We start from the raw sequence: 17,546 nt of genomic DNA, 5'->3' as shown, positions 1-17,546 counted from the left end.
GTCATTTGCGTTTGCGGGTGCATTTCGAAGTAGAGAAAGATCAGGTAAGTTATTTATAAATTCATCTTTAGTGGACGGAACAATAGTTCTACTAGGGCGATATATCGGAGCGGATCTGCTAATTTCAGGTAAACACAGCTTATATAGTAAGAGGTAGTGGTCTGTAATATCATCACTTTGTGGTATAATGTCTACATTAGTGACCTCAATTCCATAAGACAGAATTAGATCTAGTGTATGCTTTAGGCGATGAGTTGGACCAATAACATTTTGCTTTATTCCTAGTGAGACCAGCAAGTCCGTAAACGCGAGCCCTAATGTGTCGTTAGCGTCATCTATGTGGATGTTAAAGTCTCCTACAATTAGTATTTTATCAGTTTTAACTAGTAAGTCAGAGATAAAATCAGAAAACTCTTTTAGAAAATTGACATAGGGTCCTGGAGGTCTATATATGGTGATTAGAGCGAGAGATAACAAAGGTTTTTGCATAGTGTTTGGAAGGACAACATTAAGCGCTAGTACTTCAAAGGAGCTAAACATAAGTCCGTTTCTCTGATTAACATTAAGAATATCACTAAAGATTGACGCGACTCCACCACCACGACCAGTTTGACGAGCCTCATGTTTATATAAGAATCCTGGAGGAGTTGCCTCATTTAAACTAATATAGTCAATTTTTAATAATAATTTTATTAATAATTTTACTTTCTAAAAGTACAAAAGTAAACAAAAAAGCAAACACATTGCTTTAAACTCTCATTAATCTGTTTATACGGCATGTATAGCTCAGAATCATGCCAATCCATATCAGAAACATGCTAACCTATATGTAGTTATAACTGTTTCATTATTCTTCAAAACTACTTCAATTATTTACACTTTAAAACTCCTTCAAACTTTCAGGCTAGGCTTTCTCAAGCCACCATAAAGTTTGTCTATGAACTTTACTTTTCTATTTTTTTATGTGTTTTTTTAAAGGTAAATGAAGGTTATATAGTGTGTTGTTAATTGCAGAGCTCCTTTAATTACAAAAAAAAGAAGGAAAATGAATCCTGCAAGTTCTGAAAAAGATCAAGCCTCAGCCAGGTCAGAAAAAAGTAATGCAAAAGTAACTCAAAAGTAACCTAACGCATTACTTACCATCAAAGTAACTAGTCACTTTTTTTGAGGAGTAACTCAATATTGTAATGCATTACTTTCTAAAGTAACTTTTCCCAACACTGGCTGCTTAAAAAAAATGTGTATCAAAATGGGTAATTATTGTGGTATAATGCTCTGATCTACTTTCATCAATGTTGTGGACGATGACAGGGTATTCCGAACGAGAGCTGGATCATCAGTAAAGTTAACAGTGGTTATGAGGTGTGTGAAACGTATCCTGCTCTGCTGGTCCTGCCTTCAAACGTCACAGAGGATGAACTGAAGAGAGTGGCAGCTTTTAGGGCCAAACGCCGTTTCCCTGTAAGATAATAATGCATGAATTTTGCTTTACAATTTAGTCTCCATTGCAAATGTTCTTTGACCAATTGAAATATCTTCTAACAAAATCTGTTAATGTATAAACATTTTTATTTACCTGAAATAATCTTAAACTTATTTTAAGGCAACAGTTCTCATTTTCATAATTTAAAGTTATGAATAAATGAAAATGCATTAAAGCAATCAGAAGCACAGCAAATTTTCCAATCCTTTAAAATGAAAATAATTGCAAATGAAAATTATGGAAACCCGTTCCTGCCACTGAATAAAAAGAAAATTGAATGTAAAAAAAAAAATTATAGAGTCAAAATTGCAAGTCGCAATTCTCAGTTATAAAGTCACAATTCTGAGTTATAAAGTCTTGAGATCTGCTTGTTATTAATTTTGACTTAACTCGCAATTCTGACTTTATAACTCAGAATTCTGACTTAATAACTCGGAATTCTGACTTAATAACTCACAGTTCTAATTTAATAACTCGCAATTCTAACTTTATAACTCAGAATTCAGATTTTATAATTTTTTTTACATTGTATTTATTTATTATTTTTATTCAGTGGCGTGAATGGGCTTCCATACATATAGGCTTTATTTTGTGATTATGAGCTAATGTGCATGTGTCTTGAACGCTCCATGGTCAGTCGTCAAAACAGGAAACTTGTTAATAACTCGCAATTCTGACTTTATAACTCGGAATTGCGACTTTATAACTCGGAATCGTGACTTTACAGCTCGGAATTGTGACTATATAACTCAGAATTCTGACTTTATAATTTTTTTTTTACATTGTATTTATTTATTTATTTATTTATTTATTTATTTTTTTTTTATTCAGTGGCAGGAACAGGGTTCCATAGTAAATGAAAGCAGATTTTAACCATTAATTTAAGTCTAAAATTTTAATTTGTTCTATTACTAAGGTCTTAAATGTTATTGTTTTCCCTTAGGTGCTTTCCTGGATTCATCCTGAGAGTCAGGCCGCTATCGTGCGTTGTGGTCAGCCACAGGTGGGTCCATCAGACCGCCGCTGTAGGGAGGATGAACGGTACCTGCAGACAATACTTGATGCCAACGCTCAATCTCACAAGCTCTGCATTTTTGATGCTCGCCAAAGTACTGTGGCTGACACCAACAAAGTAAGAACCAAACAAATACTAATCCATATAAAGCCCAGGTCATGATTTTGGCATGATTTCCTTTATGTGGGGAGCCGTAAACAACAAAAGGGCGTCGTGACACAAGATTTATTTGTTTTCTTCTCATGTAATGTGGTATAGTTCATAGCAACCGATGTGTGCGACGCCTTACGACACAGTCACAGAAAGTCTAACATGTTTAATATTTTCCCCAATCTTCACAAAGTGTTCCGTCACGTGAGTGACACTGGAACATAGGAGGATATAATTTCTCAATTATATCCGCGGCTGCTATCGTTAATCCATGGGTCAGGTAATCAAAAAATAGGCTGCATATTTTGGCTACTTATGAGTCGGTCTCGGGTTGATAAGATCAGTCATTGGTTATGCAAACTTTAACTACTTTCTCTAAAATATTAAAGTGTTTTAAGCTATTTTATTTGACAGACTGGCACAAATATGCAGACATCTCCATTTTCACAACGAGTTTCTGAGTTCTCCCAGCCTTAAAATCGAGTTTGTTCCTCTGAGGTAATCTGGAAACATAATCAGTGCTGCTAATACATTGTAAGCCTGTCTTGCTTATTCAAATTACTTGATTACACTAGTTAAATTGACACTCCCTGGGTGACTCAAAGGATGATTTTGTCATTAGAAATGAAAACTGAAAAAATTAAAAGTTTAATATAAGTTTCACTGAAACTTTCATTTTCATCTGAAATTTTATTTAGGCTAGATTTTATTTTATTTAACAAACCAGTTAGGTTTGCTATGGTGCTTATATAGCAGACTGGTTTTGAAGCACGTCACCTCAGATGTTATTCGTTATTATCAAGTAGATAACTGGCCAACAAAAAAATACATTAAAATTAAGATACAAATTATTTTAAAGGAAATTAGTTTCAAAAAGATATTTTTTCGAATGCCCTTAAAAAAGGTAGCCTAGTTGTCAGCAAGCATGAGTGTTTATTGAGATTGACATATGGTAAAAAAAAAAAAATTAATTAATAAGATACGAAACATTGTTATAGCAACACTTATTACTGCTTTGGGAAATAACGCTCATCGTCGACGTCAGGGGATGACTGATTGTGAAGGAACGTAGAGTCTGGCACATTTGTTACCCACGACAAGTCAAGATTTTATCAAGACAAAATCTCATAATCTGACACAGTGACTTTCGTAACTGACAATAAAAATTGTATGACCGGGGCTTTAGGTATATCAAAATCAATTATTTTGTAGTTGAAACTAAAGCTAATGGGATGGTGATTTCACTATTTAAGATTGACAAGTCACGTTTAAGGAGGATATTGTCATGAAATATTTTTTTAAAAGCTCAAGATTAAGGCCCAATCCAAATTCTTCCCTTTAGCCTTTCCCCTTACCCCTACCGCTTGTTTTGTGCATTCATGTGAAAGGGGGTAAGGGTGTCCCAATTCTCTTTATTTTGAAGGTGGAGGGCTAAGGGGAAGGGCTAGATACCCCTTCCAAAGGAGATTTTTCAGGACCACGCTTGAAACCATGGCTTAAGAATTTCTCAGAATACACCAGCCACAACGGCAGCATAGCTGCACCCAGAAGTATAGCTGCACCCTGTAAAGCAGTCCCACAACATTTTGTCTCTCGATAACACTCAAATACCCTGTCAGAAAAGTCTAGTGGCTGGGAATGACCTTTTTACAGTGTCTGCTGTAATGTTAATATTGTTTTTTGTGTGTTTACATAGATAAATATGGCCAAGGTGTAAATACACAGTACAGTTACGATCGTATTGACACATTATATCGTTATGATAACATAATATATGCCTTTAGTGATTTAGTGAAATACAAAAAAATAACACAACTGGAAAAACTGAATGAAATATGATGACGTGTGCAGGTGCTGTAGTGGTGTCCCATTTCTTAGGGGTAAATCTTAAAGCCTTTCCCCTTCACACTCTGTTTCAAGGGCCAAGGGGAAGGGGTTAAAAAATAGAATTCGGATTGGGCCTAATTTGAAATGTGCTGATTGAAACATGTTTTCCTTTGAAATGATAGCAACATGTATGATGGTTCAACAAACATTTATAAATGAGAGAAATGTTTATGGAAAAAAGTAATAGCACAAGTTTGCAAATTTGAAAAGATGTCTGCTAAAATCACTGAGGATCACGCATAAAAATGAACCTGCTTTATCCTTTGAAAGGATCAAATCAAAGAAATTCAGTAGATGCATCCCAAATTGCATACTTATGCACTATTCTATGTGTAAATAGTGTATGTAGTGGTTTCACACTGAAATATTTGTTTTACTTACTTTTGATAAGTGCACTTTAAATACCCAGATGATGCACTTATTCAACCGTCAAAAAGAATTGTGGAATGTTGGACACTTCACGCACTCAACTGTTGCAGCTTTGCTCACGTAATGGAAAGGCTGCTTTCAGGCACTGATGTTGGATTAATTTATTTATTCAATTTATTAAAAAAAAAAAAAACCTGAAAAATCACATGTACATAAGTATTCATAGCCTTTGCTCAGTACTTTGTTGAATTACCTTCAGCAGCGATTACAGCCTCAAGTCTTTTTGAAAATGATGCCACAAGCTTGGCACACCTGTCTTTGGGAATTTTTGCCCATTCGTCTTTGCAGTACCTCTCAAACTCTATCAGGTTTAATTTGGAAGCGACGGTGTACAGCCGTTTTCAGATCTCTTCAGAGATGTTCAATAGGATTTAGGTCTGGGCTGTGGCTGGGCTACTCAAGGACATTCACTGAGTTGTTGTGAAGCCACTCCATTGATATTTTGGTGGTGTGCTATGGGTCATTGTCCTGGAAGATGAACTGTCGCCCCAGTCTGAGGTCAAGAGCACTCTGAAGCAGGTTTTCATTCAGGATGTCTCTGTACATTGCTGCATTCATCTTTAGCTCTATCCAGACTAGTCTTCCAATTCCTGCTGCTAAAAAACGTCCCTGCAGCGTGATGCTGCCACCACCATGCTTAACTGTCGGGATGCTATTAGCCTTGTGATGAGCGGTGCCTGGTTTTCTCCAAACATAACGCCTGGCATTCACTCCAAAGAGTTCAATTTTAGTCTTATCAGACCAGAGAATATTGTTTCTTATGGTCTGAGAGTCCTTCAGATGCCTTTTGGCAAATTCCAGGTGGCTTCCGTCTGGCCACTCTACAATACAGGCCTGATTGGTGGATTGCTGCACAGATGGTTGTCCTTCTGTAAGGTTCTCCTCTCTCTGCAGAAGAACGCTGGAGCTCAGACAGAGTGACCATCGGGTTATTGATCACCTCCCTGACTAAGGCCCTTCTCCCTCGATCACTCAGCTTAGATGGCTGGCCAGCTCTAGGAAGAGTCCTGGTGGTTCCAAACATTTTCTAGTTACGGATGATGGAGTCCACTATGCTCATTGTAACTTTCAGAGCAGCAGAAATTCTTCTGTAACCTTCCCCAGCCTTGTGCCTCGACAATCCTTTCTCTGAGGTCTACAGAGAATTCCTTTGTCTTCATGCTTGGTTTGTGCTGTGACATGCACTGTCAACCCTGGGACAACCCCTGTATGCCTTTTTTCAAATCATGTCCAATCAACTGCATTTACCCCAGGTGAACTCCAATTAAGCTGCTGAAACATCTCAAGAATGATCAGTGGGAACAGAATGTACCTGAGCTCAATTTAGAGCTTCACAGCAGAGGCTGTGAATACTTATGTACATGTGATTTTTCAGGTTTTTTATTTTGAGTAAATTTGCAACAATTTAAAAAAAAATATATGTTCAAATTGTCATTATGGGTTATTGTGTGTAGAATTTTGAGGAAATAAATGAATTTAATCTATTTTGGAATAAGGCTGTAACATAAAAAAATTTGTAAAAAGTGAAGCACTCTGAATACTTTCCCGATGCACTGTATACTGTGCTGTGTAGTGTGTAAGTGCATAGTGTGCCATTTGGGATGCAGCTATAGTCTGTGGCCCTTGTACACTTTAGGGTTTTCTGTCACAATGCTCAACTCTGACCAAAATTCAATTCAATTCACCTTTATTTGTATAGCGCTTTTACAATGTAGATTGTGTCAAAGCAGCTTCACATAAAAGCTCATAGTAAATTGGAACAGTGTAGTTCAGTTTTTAGTGTTTAGGTTCAGTTCAGTCCAGTTTAGCTCAGTTCAGTGTGGTTTAAAAATCACTACTGAGAGTCCTAACACTGAAGAGCAAATCCAACGATGCGCAGCTCTACAGATCCCGAACCATGCAAGCCAGTGGCGACAGCGGAGAGGGAAAAAAAACTTCACTAATTGGCGAAAGTGAAGAAAAAAAAACCTTGAGAGAAACCAGACTCATTTGGGCACATATTTTAATTTCTCCGCTGGCCAAACGTCTTGTGCAGAGCTGCAGTCTCAGCAGCGGAGGCTGGAAGCTGGCCTCAGCGAAGACTCGTCTGTCCCTGGAGCGTCACAGGAATCAGTCTCATGTTCTCCACTCCTCCATGACCACCACAGTAGCTGCTCAGGATACGGCCTGGTCCAGGATATGGAAACCTTAGGATCATCTCGTCGTTGGTCTTGGATCGAATCAGGGACTCTGCATAGTCTGAGGGCCTCGGGAAGAGTATCCCCAGGTGGAAATGGAGAATAAAGAGAATAATTAGCGTAGCTGCTGTTCATAGTGTATATAAACAAGGTGCAGAAACCTGTGTGGAAGCCCGCTAAGTGGTGCACGGAGTGTATGCTTTACTAAACAGATAGGTCTTTAATCTAGTTTTGAATTGGGAGAGTGTGTCTGAGCCTCGGACGTTATCAGGAAGGCTATTCCAAAGTTTAGGAGCTATAAATGAAAAGGCTCGACCTCCTTTACTCAACTTTGCTATTCTAGGTACTACCAGAAGCCCTGAGTTTTGAGATCTTAAAGAGCGAATTGGATTGTAGCGAGACAGAAGGTTTAAAGCTTTATAGGTGAGAAGCAAAATTTTAAATTCAATACAAAACTTAACAGGCAGCCAGTGTAAGGAGGATAAAATTGGGGTGATGTGATCAAATTTTCTAGACCTGGTAAGAACTCTGGCAGCTGCATTTTGTACTAATTGAAGTTTGTTAATAGAGGATGCTGGGCAGCCAGCAAACAGTGCATTACAGTAGTCCAGCCTAGAAGTCATAAAAGCATGGACTAGCTTTTCTGTATCTGAGATGGATAGCATACTTCGTAACTTAGCAATATTTCTCAGATGAAAGCAGTTTTTGTGACTCTGGATATATGATTTTTAAAAGTTAAATTGCTGTCTAATATGACACCCAGATCTTTTATAGTAGAGCTAACGCTAACTTTGTATCCCTGTAATTGTAGGTCGAGTTGTGAGATCTGCTGTATATAGGGTTTAGGCCCAATAAGTAATAATTCTGTTTTGTCTGAGCTTAAGAGAAGATAATTGTTGGTCATCCAGTCCTTAACATCTTTAATACACTCAGTTAGCTTGGACAGTTTAGACATCTCGTCAGGTTTAGTTGAAATATATAATTGAGTATAATCTGCATAGCAGTGAAAGCTGATCCCATGTCTTCTAATAATGTCTCCCAGGGGTAGCATGTATATTGTAAACTGCAAAGGGCCTAAAACTGATCCTTAAGGGCACCTGATATTTTACTGGGCTGACTTGTGAAGGCTGTCCATTAATATTAACAAACTGGTAACGGTTAGTTAAGTATGACTTAAACCATTGTAGAGCCTGTCCCTGGACACCTGTAGACTTTAAGCGATTTATGAGGATACCGTGGTCAATTGTGTCAAAAATCTGCAGACTAGCTTTGACTTTTGTTAGCTAGTATCCCAATATTTTTTTTTATTGTAAATCTGTGCAAGAATCAAAGCTGTGTTTTTAAAACTGGTGGTTGCTTTCTGGCTGGTCAATACAGGGTCATTCAACAAGCCAACTACCGTACCAGATTGTTTAGCGATTTACTCCTTTTTTTTTTTTAGGCCAAAGATGGAGGATATGAGAATGAAAGTTTCTACATCAATGTGGAGCTGAACTTTCTGGAAATACCCAACATACATGTGATGAGAGAATCCTTAAGGAAACTTAAGGAGGTGGTGTATCCTGCCATTGACCAACAACACTGGTTCTCAAACGTGGATGCCACTCACTGGCTAGAATACGTCAGGGTAAGAATTTGGATTGTCTCAGTAAACCATATTAGTTTACTAGCATGATTGAAACCATACTCTATCAAATGGTCATCATTATATTACAAATTTTGTTTGTTTAAATGTACAAGCTGAGTCTAGCAAGAGTTAGTTTTTAGTGTAAATTTTTGGGGCCATGTTTAATTTAAAAAGAAGTTATTAAATGTAATAGTTTTCTTAATAATTCTTTTTAAAAAGTGAATTACAAGAAGTTCATAAGCTTGTTGCTAAGAGATCTAGCATTATTTGGTTATATTGCGACTGTGGGAGAAAACTCAAAACAAGATATTTTGAAGTAAGCTGAAAACCTGTAACCTTTGACTCCACAAATACTATGGAAGTCAATAGTTACAGGTTTCCAGATTTCTTCAAAACATTATCTTTTCTGTTTTCTGCACTTCCCAAACAATGACGTTATTCACAGCTGAACTATCATAGTATGATGCATCGTTTGGGAAAAGAACGATGAAGTGACGAGTGTTTACCAAAACCCGTAGTTTCTCTGTCGCAGATCCATCGTTTGAACCACGTTAGTTATAACGTAAAACGCCCATAATGATTCTCTAAATGGGGTGGTAACAACTTCTTTAGAGAAGAACCTCATAATTTCTTTGTGCAAATGATATTGTTTTACATGCACACAGATTAAAAAAAAATCCAATATTAGTTTTGGTAAAAACACTCGTTTTCCATATTAATTAAAATATATGTAAATGGCACAAATAGGGCCTAATGTTTCCTTTACAAATATTATTGAGAATATTCCAAAGTCTAGTCTAAATTACCATAAAATCACTTACAAACACTAACACGTATTCTAATATCATATATAAATCATATAAATAAATAATGAGGCTATTTATTAAGAAATGAAATTTATTATTTAATCGGAAAGGGAAAAATCCTGCTTTAATAGTAATATTGATGATGATGATGATGATGATGATGATTTATTATTATTATTATTAATACATAGGATATTGTTTATTTATTTGTTATTTTTTGAAAAGTCTACTTTTACAAATTAACACATGCAAACCACTGCAGAAATGTTCTAACCAACAGGCCCATGTCATACACAGTACAGATCTTTCATAAATAACCTACTATAAATTTTAACTATTAACGTATGCTGTTTCTTTTGTTTTTACAAGCCTTGAAGACGTAATGTAAATTCCGCATTTAAATAATAGGTCATCTATAACTTTCGTCATGAGCCACGGCTGTGTTCAAAATGACATCAATGTTTTCAAAGTGCACTGTGAAGGGAACGCAAATGTAAACATGAAGATCGCTAAAGCAAATAACACCTAAGAGTGATGACTTTAATTCTTTTAAAAAAAATCATTCCAAGTTTAAATGTTTGAATGTTCTAAACGAATAGGGCATAGGGGGAAAACTGGGAATAGAACACAGCCAGGAACTATGTTTCTAACTATAGTTCCAGAGGTGTAGTTTTAAGCAAATAAGTTTCTGATGCAGTTTGCGAATGTTCGTTGAACGACGGATTTGGGAAATGCCAAATCACTGAGCTATGTATGTAACGACACAACTTGCGACCTTAGTTGGCTAACGATGGTTTTCAGAAACGCACCCCAGGTTAGAAATAAGTAAAGGGTCAGTAAATTATGACAATTTTCAGTTTTGGGTGAGCTATCCCTTTAATTGCTACCCTTATCTTTGCCGATTTCCATCACATCATACAGAAACCTATGTTTCTATTTGAGTATGAAATTTTAGTAAAATTCTTAGTCATGTTATACATGTTTATGACCAATCGGTCTTTTCATTGGTATCAATTTAGGGAACTCAAAATAAAATAAAATACAAAATGCTATTTAAATATTTCATTTAAAAATAAATTTTTAGTCTGTATTTATACTTGCATTTAAGATAAATGTGCAGAACTATTCTAAGTTTTGTCTTTCTAACATTTAAGTTGCTCAATTAATGATTTAAGGTGTTATATTATGTAATTTACTTAAATGGTTAGTTCACCCAAAAATGAAAGTTCTGTCGACGATTACCCTCGTGTTGTTCCAAACCCCTCATACCTTTGCGGAACACAAATTAAGATATTTTTGATCAAATCCAAGAGCGCTTTGACCCTGCATAGACAACAATGGTCCAGAAAAATGGCATGAAAAAGTGACAAAGTTTACATGGACATCAGCAATCAAATCATTTGCCTTAATCTAATTAAGACAATAATATGATTAAGGTGTTTACATGAGTTGCTTTTGGAATGTTCCTTTCATGAACCCGTTTCACATGTCATAGCACATAATTCGATTAACGTCATTGTGTCACTGTCATATCCACATTTCCTCGGGAGTTTCATGTAATTTCGGGTGTTTCACTTTTAATTTGTCGTCTTTAACTGCAGTTTGGCACTTTCACTTTCATTCATTCAGGAATATTGCATGCGTGCCCCTGTAACAAACGAGATATTGGATGCGAGTATGAACTGCTGGAAGGCTATTGTTTTAAGGGGCACATAGGTTACCTCTTTTTTCATAGTTAATATAAGTCTTTTGTGTCCCCAGAATGTGTCTGTAAATTTTCAGCTCAAAACGCTCATCAGATCATTTATTATAGCTGTTTGAAGTGTCTATATTATAGCTGGAAAAAAGTTGTTGCTGTTTTTTTGTACTGGGCCTTTAAGGCTAGTCCTCCCCGCCCACCGTTCCCATGTGCCTGTCAGCAATCGCCGTCCTCGGCTGCCTCAGGAAGCAGATCTCGCGTAACGTGTGTGAGAAATACTACAGTAAGAACTTTAACAATCAGTATTTGATGCAGTTTTTTGTGGAGTTGCAACAATGAGTCACACACAATGTCATTACAAAGTTCACACACACACACAGCGAGGACACGCACACATAGCATGTTAACATGTTAATGTACAAAATAAACCTGATTTAACGTCCACAAGTGAATCTGAAGTGAATCGCTGTAATTCATTACACACATGCTCTGTTTCAAAACATTTTAAACTTGTAAAACTCACTCTTGATCTGAACCTGACCTGAACACACCTTTTATTCCCGGTTGCTTTGCGCTCGTCCTCTTTTGTTGATATGATTATACACGTGACTACCGGGACATGTTAATGCGCGCAGTTGCGGTCGATCTGAAAACTGCTCCAATTGGCCCACCGTTTTTATGTTGTTAAATTTGAAAAAAAAAAAAAAGGACTGGGTGTGTTTATTTCACCCCAATATGACAGTTTATACACTATACTTACACACATTTCTGTCCAAACAGCTTGTAAAGTAGATTTTTCACCATGGGTGCCCTTTAATGGAATTTGATACCACACACAGAATGGGAAAAAACCTCCGCATTTCATGATGCAGTTGTCTGTGGTCCTTCACTGACTCAGTAGGTGCAGAGAATAGTGTCAAACACTTGTCTGTGTGTGTGTGGATTATCCTGTGGCAAAATGTGCCAAAAACCCTACATGACGTTAATAGTTTGATTAAGGTGATTACATGTCTGTACTGCACTTAAGTAATGCAATTAAAATCCGCATACTTCACATGTCTCGTCCAAGATGGTACCGACGATGATGGCCGCCTCCGTGTTGTGCTCTGCAGTAGTTTTTGTGTTTTTGTTAGTTTGTCCTGTCTTGAGTCACATTCCTACAATTAGTTTCACCAGAGACGAATTGTTGGACTTTCGGGCGCATACAACACCAAATATTTTTCCAAACTTGGATTTATCTGATGTTCTGTTGGACATTGTAGTCGGCGGAGCCGCGGTGCTGCTCAAACTCTTTCAAGCGCGCAGATGAGTAAAGTGTGCAGGCGCGCTTGTAAAACTTAGACAGCGCGGATTTTGGACCGCGTTGCCTAGCATCCATCTGGCAAATCTCCGCTCTGTACCCAACAAAATAGACAAACTCATTCTGCTCTCTCAGACAAACAGGGATTTTCTGCATTCAGCTGCTCTGTGTTTTACAGAAACCTGGCTGAACGACACCATACCAAACAACGCACTTCACCTACCGGGCTATCAGCTGTTCAGAGCGGATCGTGATGAAGAATCAACGCAAAAATCGCGTCGTGGCGGGACATGCTTTTACATTAATGAAAGGTGGTGTACAGATGTAACAGTTTTAAAGAAGATGTGCTGTCCAGATCTCGAAGCACTGTTTTTTTTTAACTGTAAGCCTTTCTACTCCCTGCGTGAGTTTTGCTCGTTCATCCACATCAGCGTTTACATTCCTTCGCACGCGAGCCTCGCGATACAGAAACTAGCTGATCAGATCACGGTGATAGGGCAACAACACCCGGACTCTGTTTTAATCATTCTCTGGGATTTTAACAAAGCAAAACTATCCCGTGAACTGCCAAAATATAGACAGCATGTTACATGTTCCACAAGAGACAGTAATATATTGGATCACTGCTATACCACAATAAAGGATGCATACCGCTCCGTCCAACGAGCAACTTTGGGACACTCTGACCAATGTTTGATTCATCTCACATCAACCTACAGGCAGAAACTGAAAACAGCCAAATCTGTATTAAGATCTGTGAAAAGATGGACTAACAAAACAGAGCGGGATCTACAAGCTTGTTTCGACCTCACTGACTGGAGTGTTTTTGAAGCTGCTGCAAACGATCACTCACATCAACTCGCATACAACAATGACAAACCATGGTTCACTGTAAAACTCAGACAGCTACATCAGGCCAAGGAGGTTGCTTACAGGAATGGGGCGAGGGCCTTGTATAAGCAGGCCAAATACGCACTGGAATAGGAGATCAGAGTCGCAAAAAGGAACTATTCTAAGAAACTAAGGAGTCAGTTCTCTTCCAGCGACTCAGCATCTATGCGGAAAAGTTTGAAAAACATCACAAACTACAAGACACCATCCCCCAGCACTGTAGACAATGAACGACTTGCAAACAACCTGAATGAGTTTTACTGCCGGTTTGAGAAAACCCCCCACACCCACTCTGAACTGCTCTTCACGCCACCATTAACACCTCCACCGCCTCCCCCATACCCGCACTTCAGTTCAGTGAAGATGATGTGTGCCAGGTCTTCTGGAAACAGAAGAGGAAAAAAGCACCAGGCCCAGATTTTATAACACCAGCCTGTTTAAAATCCTGTGCTGACCAACTGGCCCCCATCTTCACCCTGATCTTCAACAGGTCACTGGAGCTGTGTGAAGTGCCCTCCTGCCTCAAACGCTCCACCATCATCCCCATCCCAAAGAAACCCAAACTTACAGGACTAAATGACTACAGACCGGTGGCGCTAACATCTGTGGTCATGAAGTCTTTTGAAAAACTGGTGCTGGCCCACCTGAAGGACATCACTGAACACTGGACTCTCTTCAGTTTGCGTACAGAGCAAACAGGTCTGTGGATGATGCAGTAAATATGGGACTGCATTATGTTCTGCAACACCTAGACAGACCAGGGACCTATGTTAGGATCTTGTTTGTTGACTTCAGCTCAGCGTTTAACACTCTCATCACAAAACCTCTCCTGCCCAAATTAACTCAGCTCTCTGTGCCCACCTCTGTCTGTCAGTGGATCAACAGCTTCCTAACGGACAGGCAGGAGCTGGTGAAGCTGGGAAAATTCTCATCTAGTATTCGCACAATCAGCACTAGCGCCCCCCAGGGGTGTGTCCTCTCCCCACTGCTCTTCTCCCTGAACACGAATGACTGCACTTCAAAAGACTCCTATGTCAAGCTCTTGAAGTTTGCAGACGACACCACATTTATCGGCCTCATTCAGGACGGTGATGAGTCTGCTTACAGACAGGAGGTTAAGGAGTTGGCTGTCTGGTGCAGTCACAACAACCTGGAGCTCAACACACTCAAAACAGTGGAGATGATAGTGGACTTGAGGAGAAACCCCCCCGCTCTCCCCCTACTGAGCATCATGGACAGCATTGTGGCAGCAGTGGAGTCATTCAGGTTGCTGGGCACCACCATCTCTCAGGACCTGAAGTGGGACACTCACATTGACTCCATTGTCAAAAAAGCTCAACAGAGGCTGTACTTTCTTCATCAGCTGAGTTCAACCTCCCAAAGGAGCTGCTGAAACAGTTCTATACGTCCATCATTAAATCAGTCATCTGCACATCAATAACTGTCTGGTTTAGTTCAGCTACTAAATACGATCTCCAAAAACTACGTCGAATAGTTCAGATTGCTGAGCGAATCACTGGTACAACCCTTCCTACTCCCCAAGAACTGTACTTATCCAGATCGAGCAAAAGGGCTGCCAAAATCACTCTGGACCCCTCACACCCGGCACACTGCCTCTTTTACCTTCTGGTAAAACTTTTACCTTCTGGTCGACGCTAAAGAGCACTGCGCACCAGAACAGCCCGACACAGAAACAGTTTCTTACCCTTAGGCAACCCATCTCATGAACCCTTGATGATAATAATTGTGGAACCAACATCACTACTTGCCATACACTTTTATACACATATACACTTATTTAACAACACGCTTTACATGCCAATATGCACATAACAGCTGCACATATAACGTTGTATATAGTAATATAGCTGTACATACAATTGTCAATTTGTATATTTGCATTCACTACTTACTTCTATTTTTTTAAATATATTTATTATCTGTTTTTTGTCCTGTCTCTGTAATCCTGTTGCACTGTAGAAGCTCTGTCACACAAACAAATTCCTCGTATGTGTGAACATACCTGGCAATAAAGCTCTTTCTGATTCTGATGTCTTAATTCTATTTCTGTTTAGTTTAATTATGATTTTAGTTTGATTAACGACATCAAAAATCGCTGTTTGCATGGTAGACTCTTAGTCAGAGTATGGTCTTAATTGTATTAAAATCAGATTATTGATGTCTATTTAAACGTACTCCTAGTCAACTTCAGTGGTTCAATCTGAATATTGTTAGAATATAGCTCTATAATTCCATGTGTGTTCAATACAAACTCGAGGCAGAGATCAATGTCAAAAGTATTAGTAATTTATTAAGCACAAATAAATAATTTAATTAGGGGCCTGGGTTGCACGAATATGTCCTTTTAGTTATACAATGCTACCCAAGAGAACAAGAGGCGCTCTGCATGTGCTTCCTTGGGACTAAAGACCCATTTTATAATCACACAGAAGAAGGCAGATTGTCTCCCCGTCAGCTTTTCTGCACCGTCTGTACTTCCCCTTTTTCTACACTGAGCAGTCAAATGCATATGCTTTGAGACCTCCATAGGCCTCAATATGTTTTCATAAATTGTTACTGAGGAAATCAGAAGCAAGAGACACACTCTTCTGTTGTTTCTGCTGCATCTTTCTTGTCCAAGATAGCTCCTTCTGCAAAATGCTTCATAAGTATGCCAAACACATCTCACTCCAAAAAGAGTTTTGGTTTAACATATCTTTAGGCAAAGCATACACAACATATTTCTAATAAAGAATAAAGGGTAACTCTAATGAGAAATGAAAATATGAATTCTATTTCCTTGTATACTATTATAATATAATAATATAATATTATGAAGCTACAACAATACTTTTGTGCATACATACTTTTCAGTGTCAGTATAGACCAGTGTTTCCCAACCACGTTCCTGGAGACCCACCAACAATGCATGTTTTGAATGTCTCCTTTGTCTGTGACACACATTACAGGTCTTTGAAACTGTTAAATTCCTTTTGTGTGTGTGCACAAAAGGATTCTCGTAGCTTGATCATATTCAGATTGAACCACCGAAGGCATGTGGTCACTTTTGAGAATATGTTTTGGTATTTTTCTGGACTATTTTTTTGGAGCATTGGAGGATGAGGAAGTACTCAAATTTAATCTAAAATTTCTTCATTTGTATTCCTAAAATGAATAAAGGGGGTAAGTAAATAATAGCATTTTGTTGCTAACATGTTAATAACATTTTTATAATTTCTTTTAATTATGATTAGTAAAAGCCAACAAAATTTAACTAATAAAATATGTCCAAGTCAACAACACTTACAAATATCCAAGTTATTTTCTTTCTAGCTCTTGCTAGCTGGTGCTGTTCGGATTGCAGACCGAATTGAGTCAGGTAAGACATCAGTGGTGGTCCACTGCAGTGATGGCTGGGACCGCACAGCTCAGCTCACCTCTCTGGCTATGCTCATGCTAGACGCACACTACCGCTCACTTAGGGGCTTCCAGGTGTTGTTGGAGAAGGAGTGGCTGAGCTTCGGGCACCGATTTGCTTCGGTCAGTATCATTCTGCATGTATATGAAAAAAATTCTACAATGTCACCGGATTAAATTGTCTTTCTGTCTTTACATTTGTTAGCGTGTGGGACATGGAGATGGGAATCATGCAAACTCTGAGCGCTCGCCTCTTTTTGTTCAGTTTATAGATTGTGTCTGGCAAATGACCCGACAGGTGAGGAAAAACTGCGGCAATGCATAAAATTAAGTATACAATATGATGGCACTATTATATGACCACTTTAAATGTTTTAGCAGATCTTTCTCTTTTGTTTTTTCCATAGTTTCCTTCTGCATTTGAGTTCAATGAGCTATTTCTCATCATGGTACTCGATCACCTGTTCAGTTGCCTGTTTGGGACATTTCTTTACAACAGTGAGCAAGAACGAGTTTCAAAGGCAAGAGCAGATGCATTAATTGTTTCGCGATAATGTCACTTGATTTTAAATAGGGGTATGATAATCTACTACTAACCTTAATTATCTAATCTGATACCAGCCTTTATCGACAGATTGGCTGTTAGTCAGATGGGACGGATCAAA

General features: G+C 38.3%; 1 protein-coding gene across 5 annotated transcripts in view; it reads left to right on the top strand.

Annotated features, from left to right (window-relative positions):
• mtmr1b (myotubularin related protein 1b) overlaps positions 1 to 17,546 on the top strand; it is a 53,702-nt gene that overhangs the window by 26,450 nt on the left and 9,706 nt on the right. For all 5 annotated transcript variants that reach the window (XM_056446789.1, XM_056446790.1, XM_056446791.1 and 2 more), the window contains 6 exons: positions 1,312 to 1,461; positions 2,427 to 2,615; positions 8,583 to 8,768; positions 16,798 to 17,004; positions 17,087 to 17,179; positions 17,289 to 17,402. In XM_056446789.1, coding sequence (XP_056302764.1) covers positions 1,312 to 1,461; positions 2,427 to 2,615; positions 8,583 to 8,768; positions 16,798 to 17,004; positions 17,087 to 17,179; positions 17,289 to 17,402 — 939 coding nt within the window. The remainder of the gene's footprint in view (positions 1 to 1,311; positions 1,462 to 2,426; positions 2,616 to 8,582; positions 8,769 to 16,797; positions 17,005 to 17,086; positions 17,180 to 17,288; positions 17,403 to 17,546) is intronic.

Source organism: Danio aesculapii, chromosome 21 (assembly GCF_903798145.1).
Source record: "Danio aesculapii chromosome 21, fDanAes4.1, whole genome shotgun sequence".
NCBI lineage: Eukaryota > Metazoa > Chordata > Actinopteri > Cypriniformes > Danionidae > Danio > Danio aesculapii.
The sequence above is the reverse complement of the archived record's forward strand: the minus strand, read 5'-3'. Positions and strand labels throughout refer to the sequence as shown.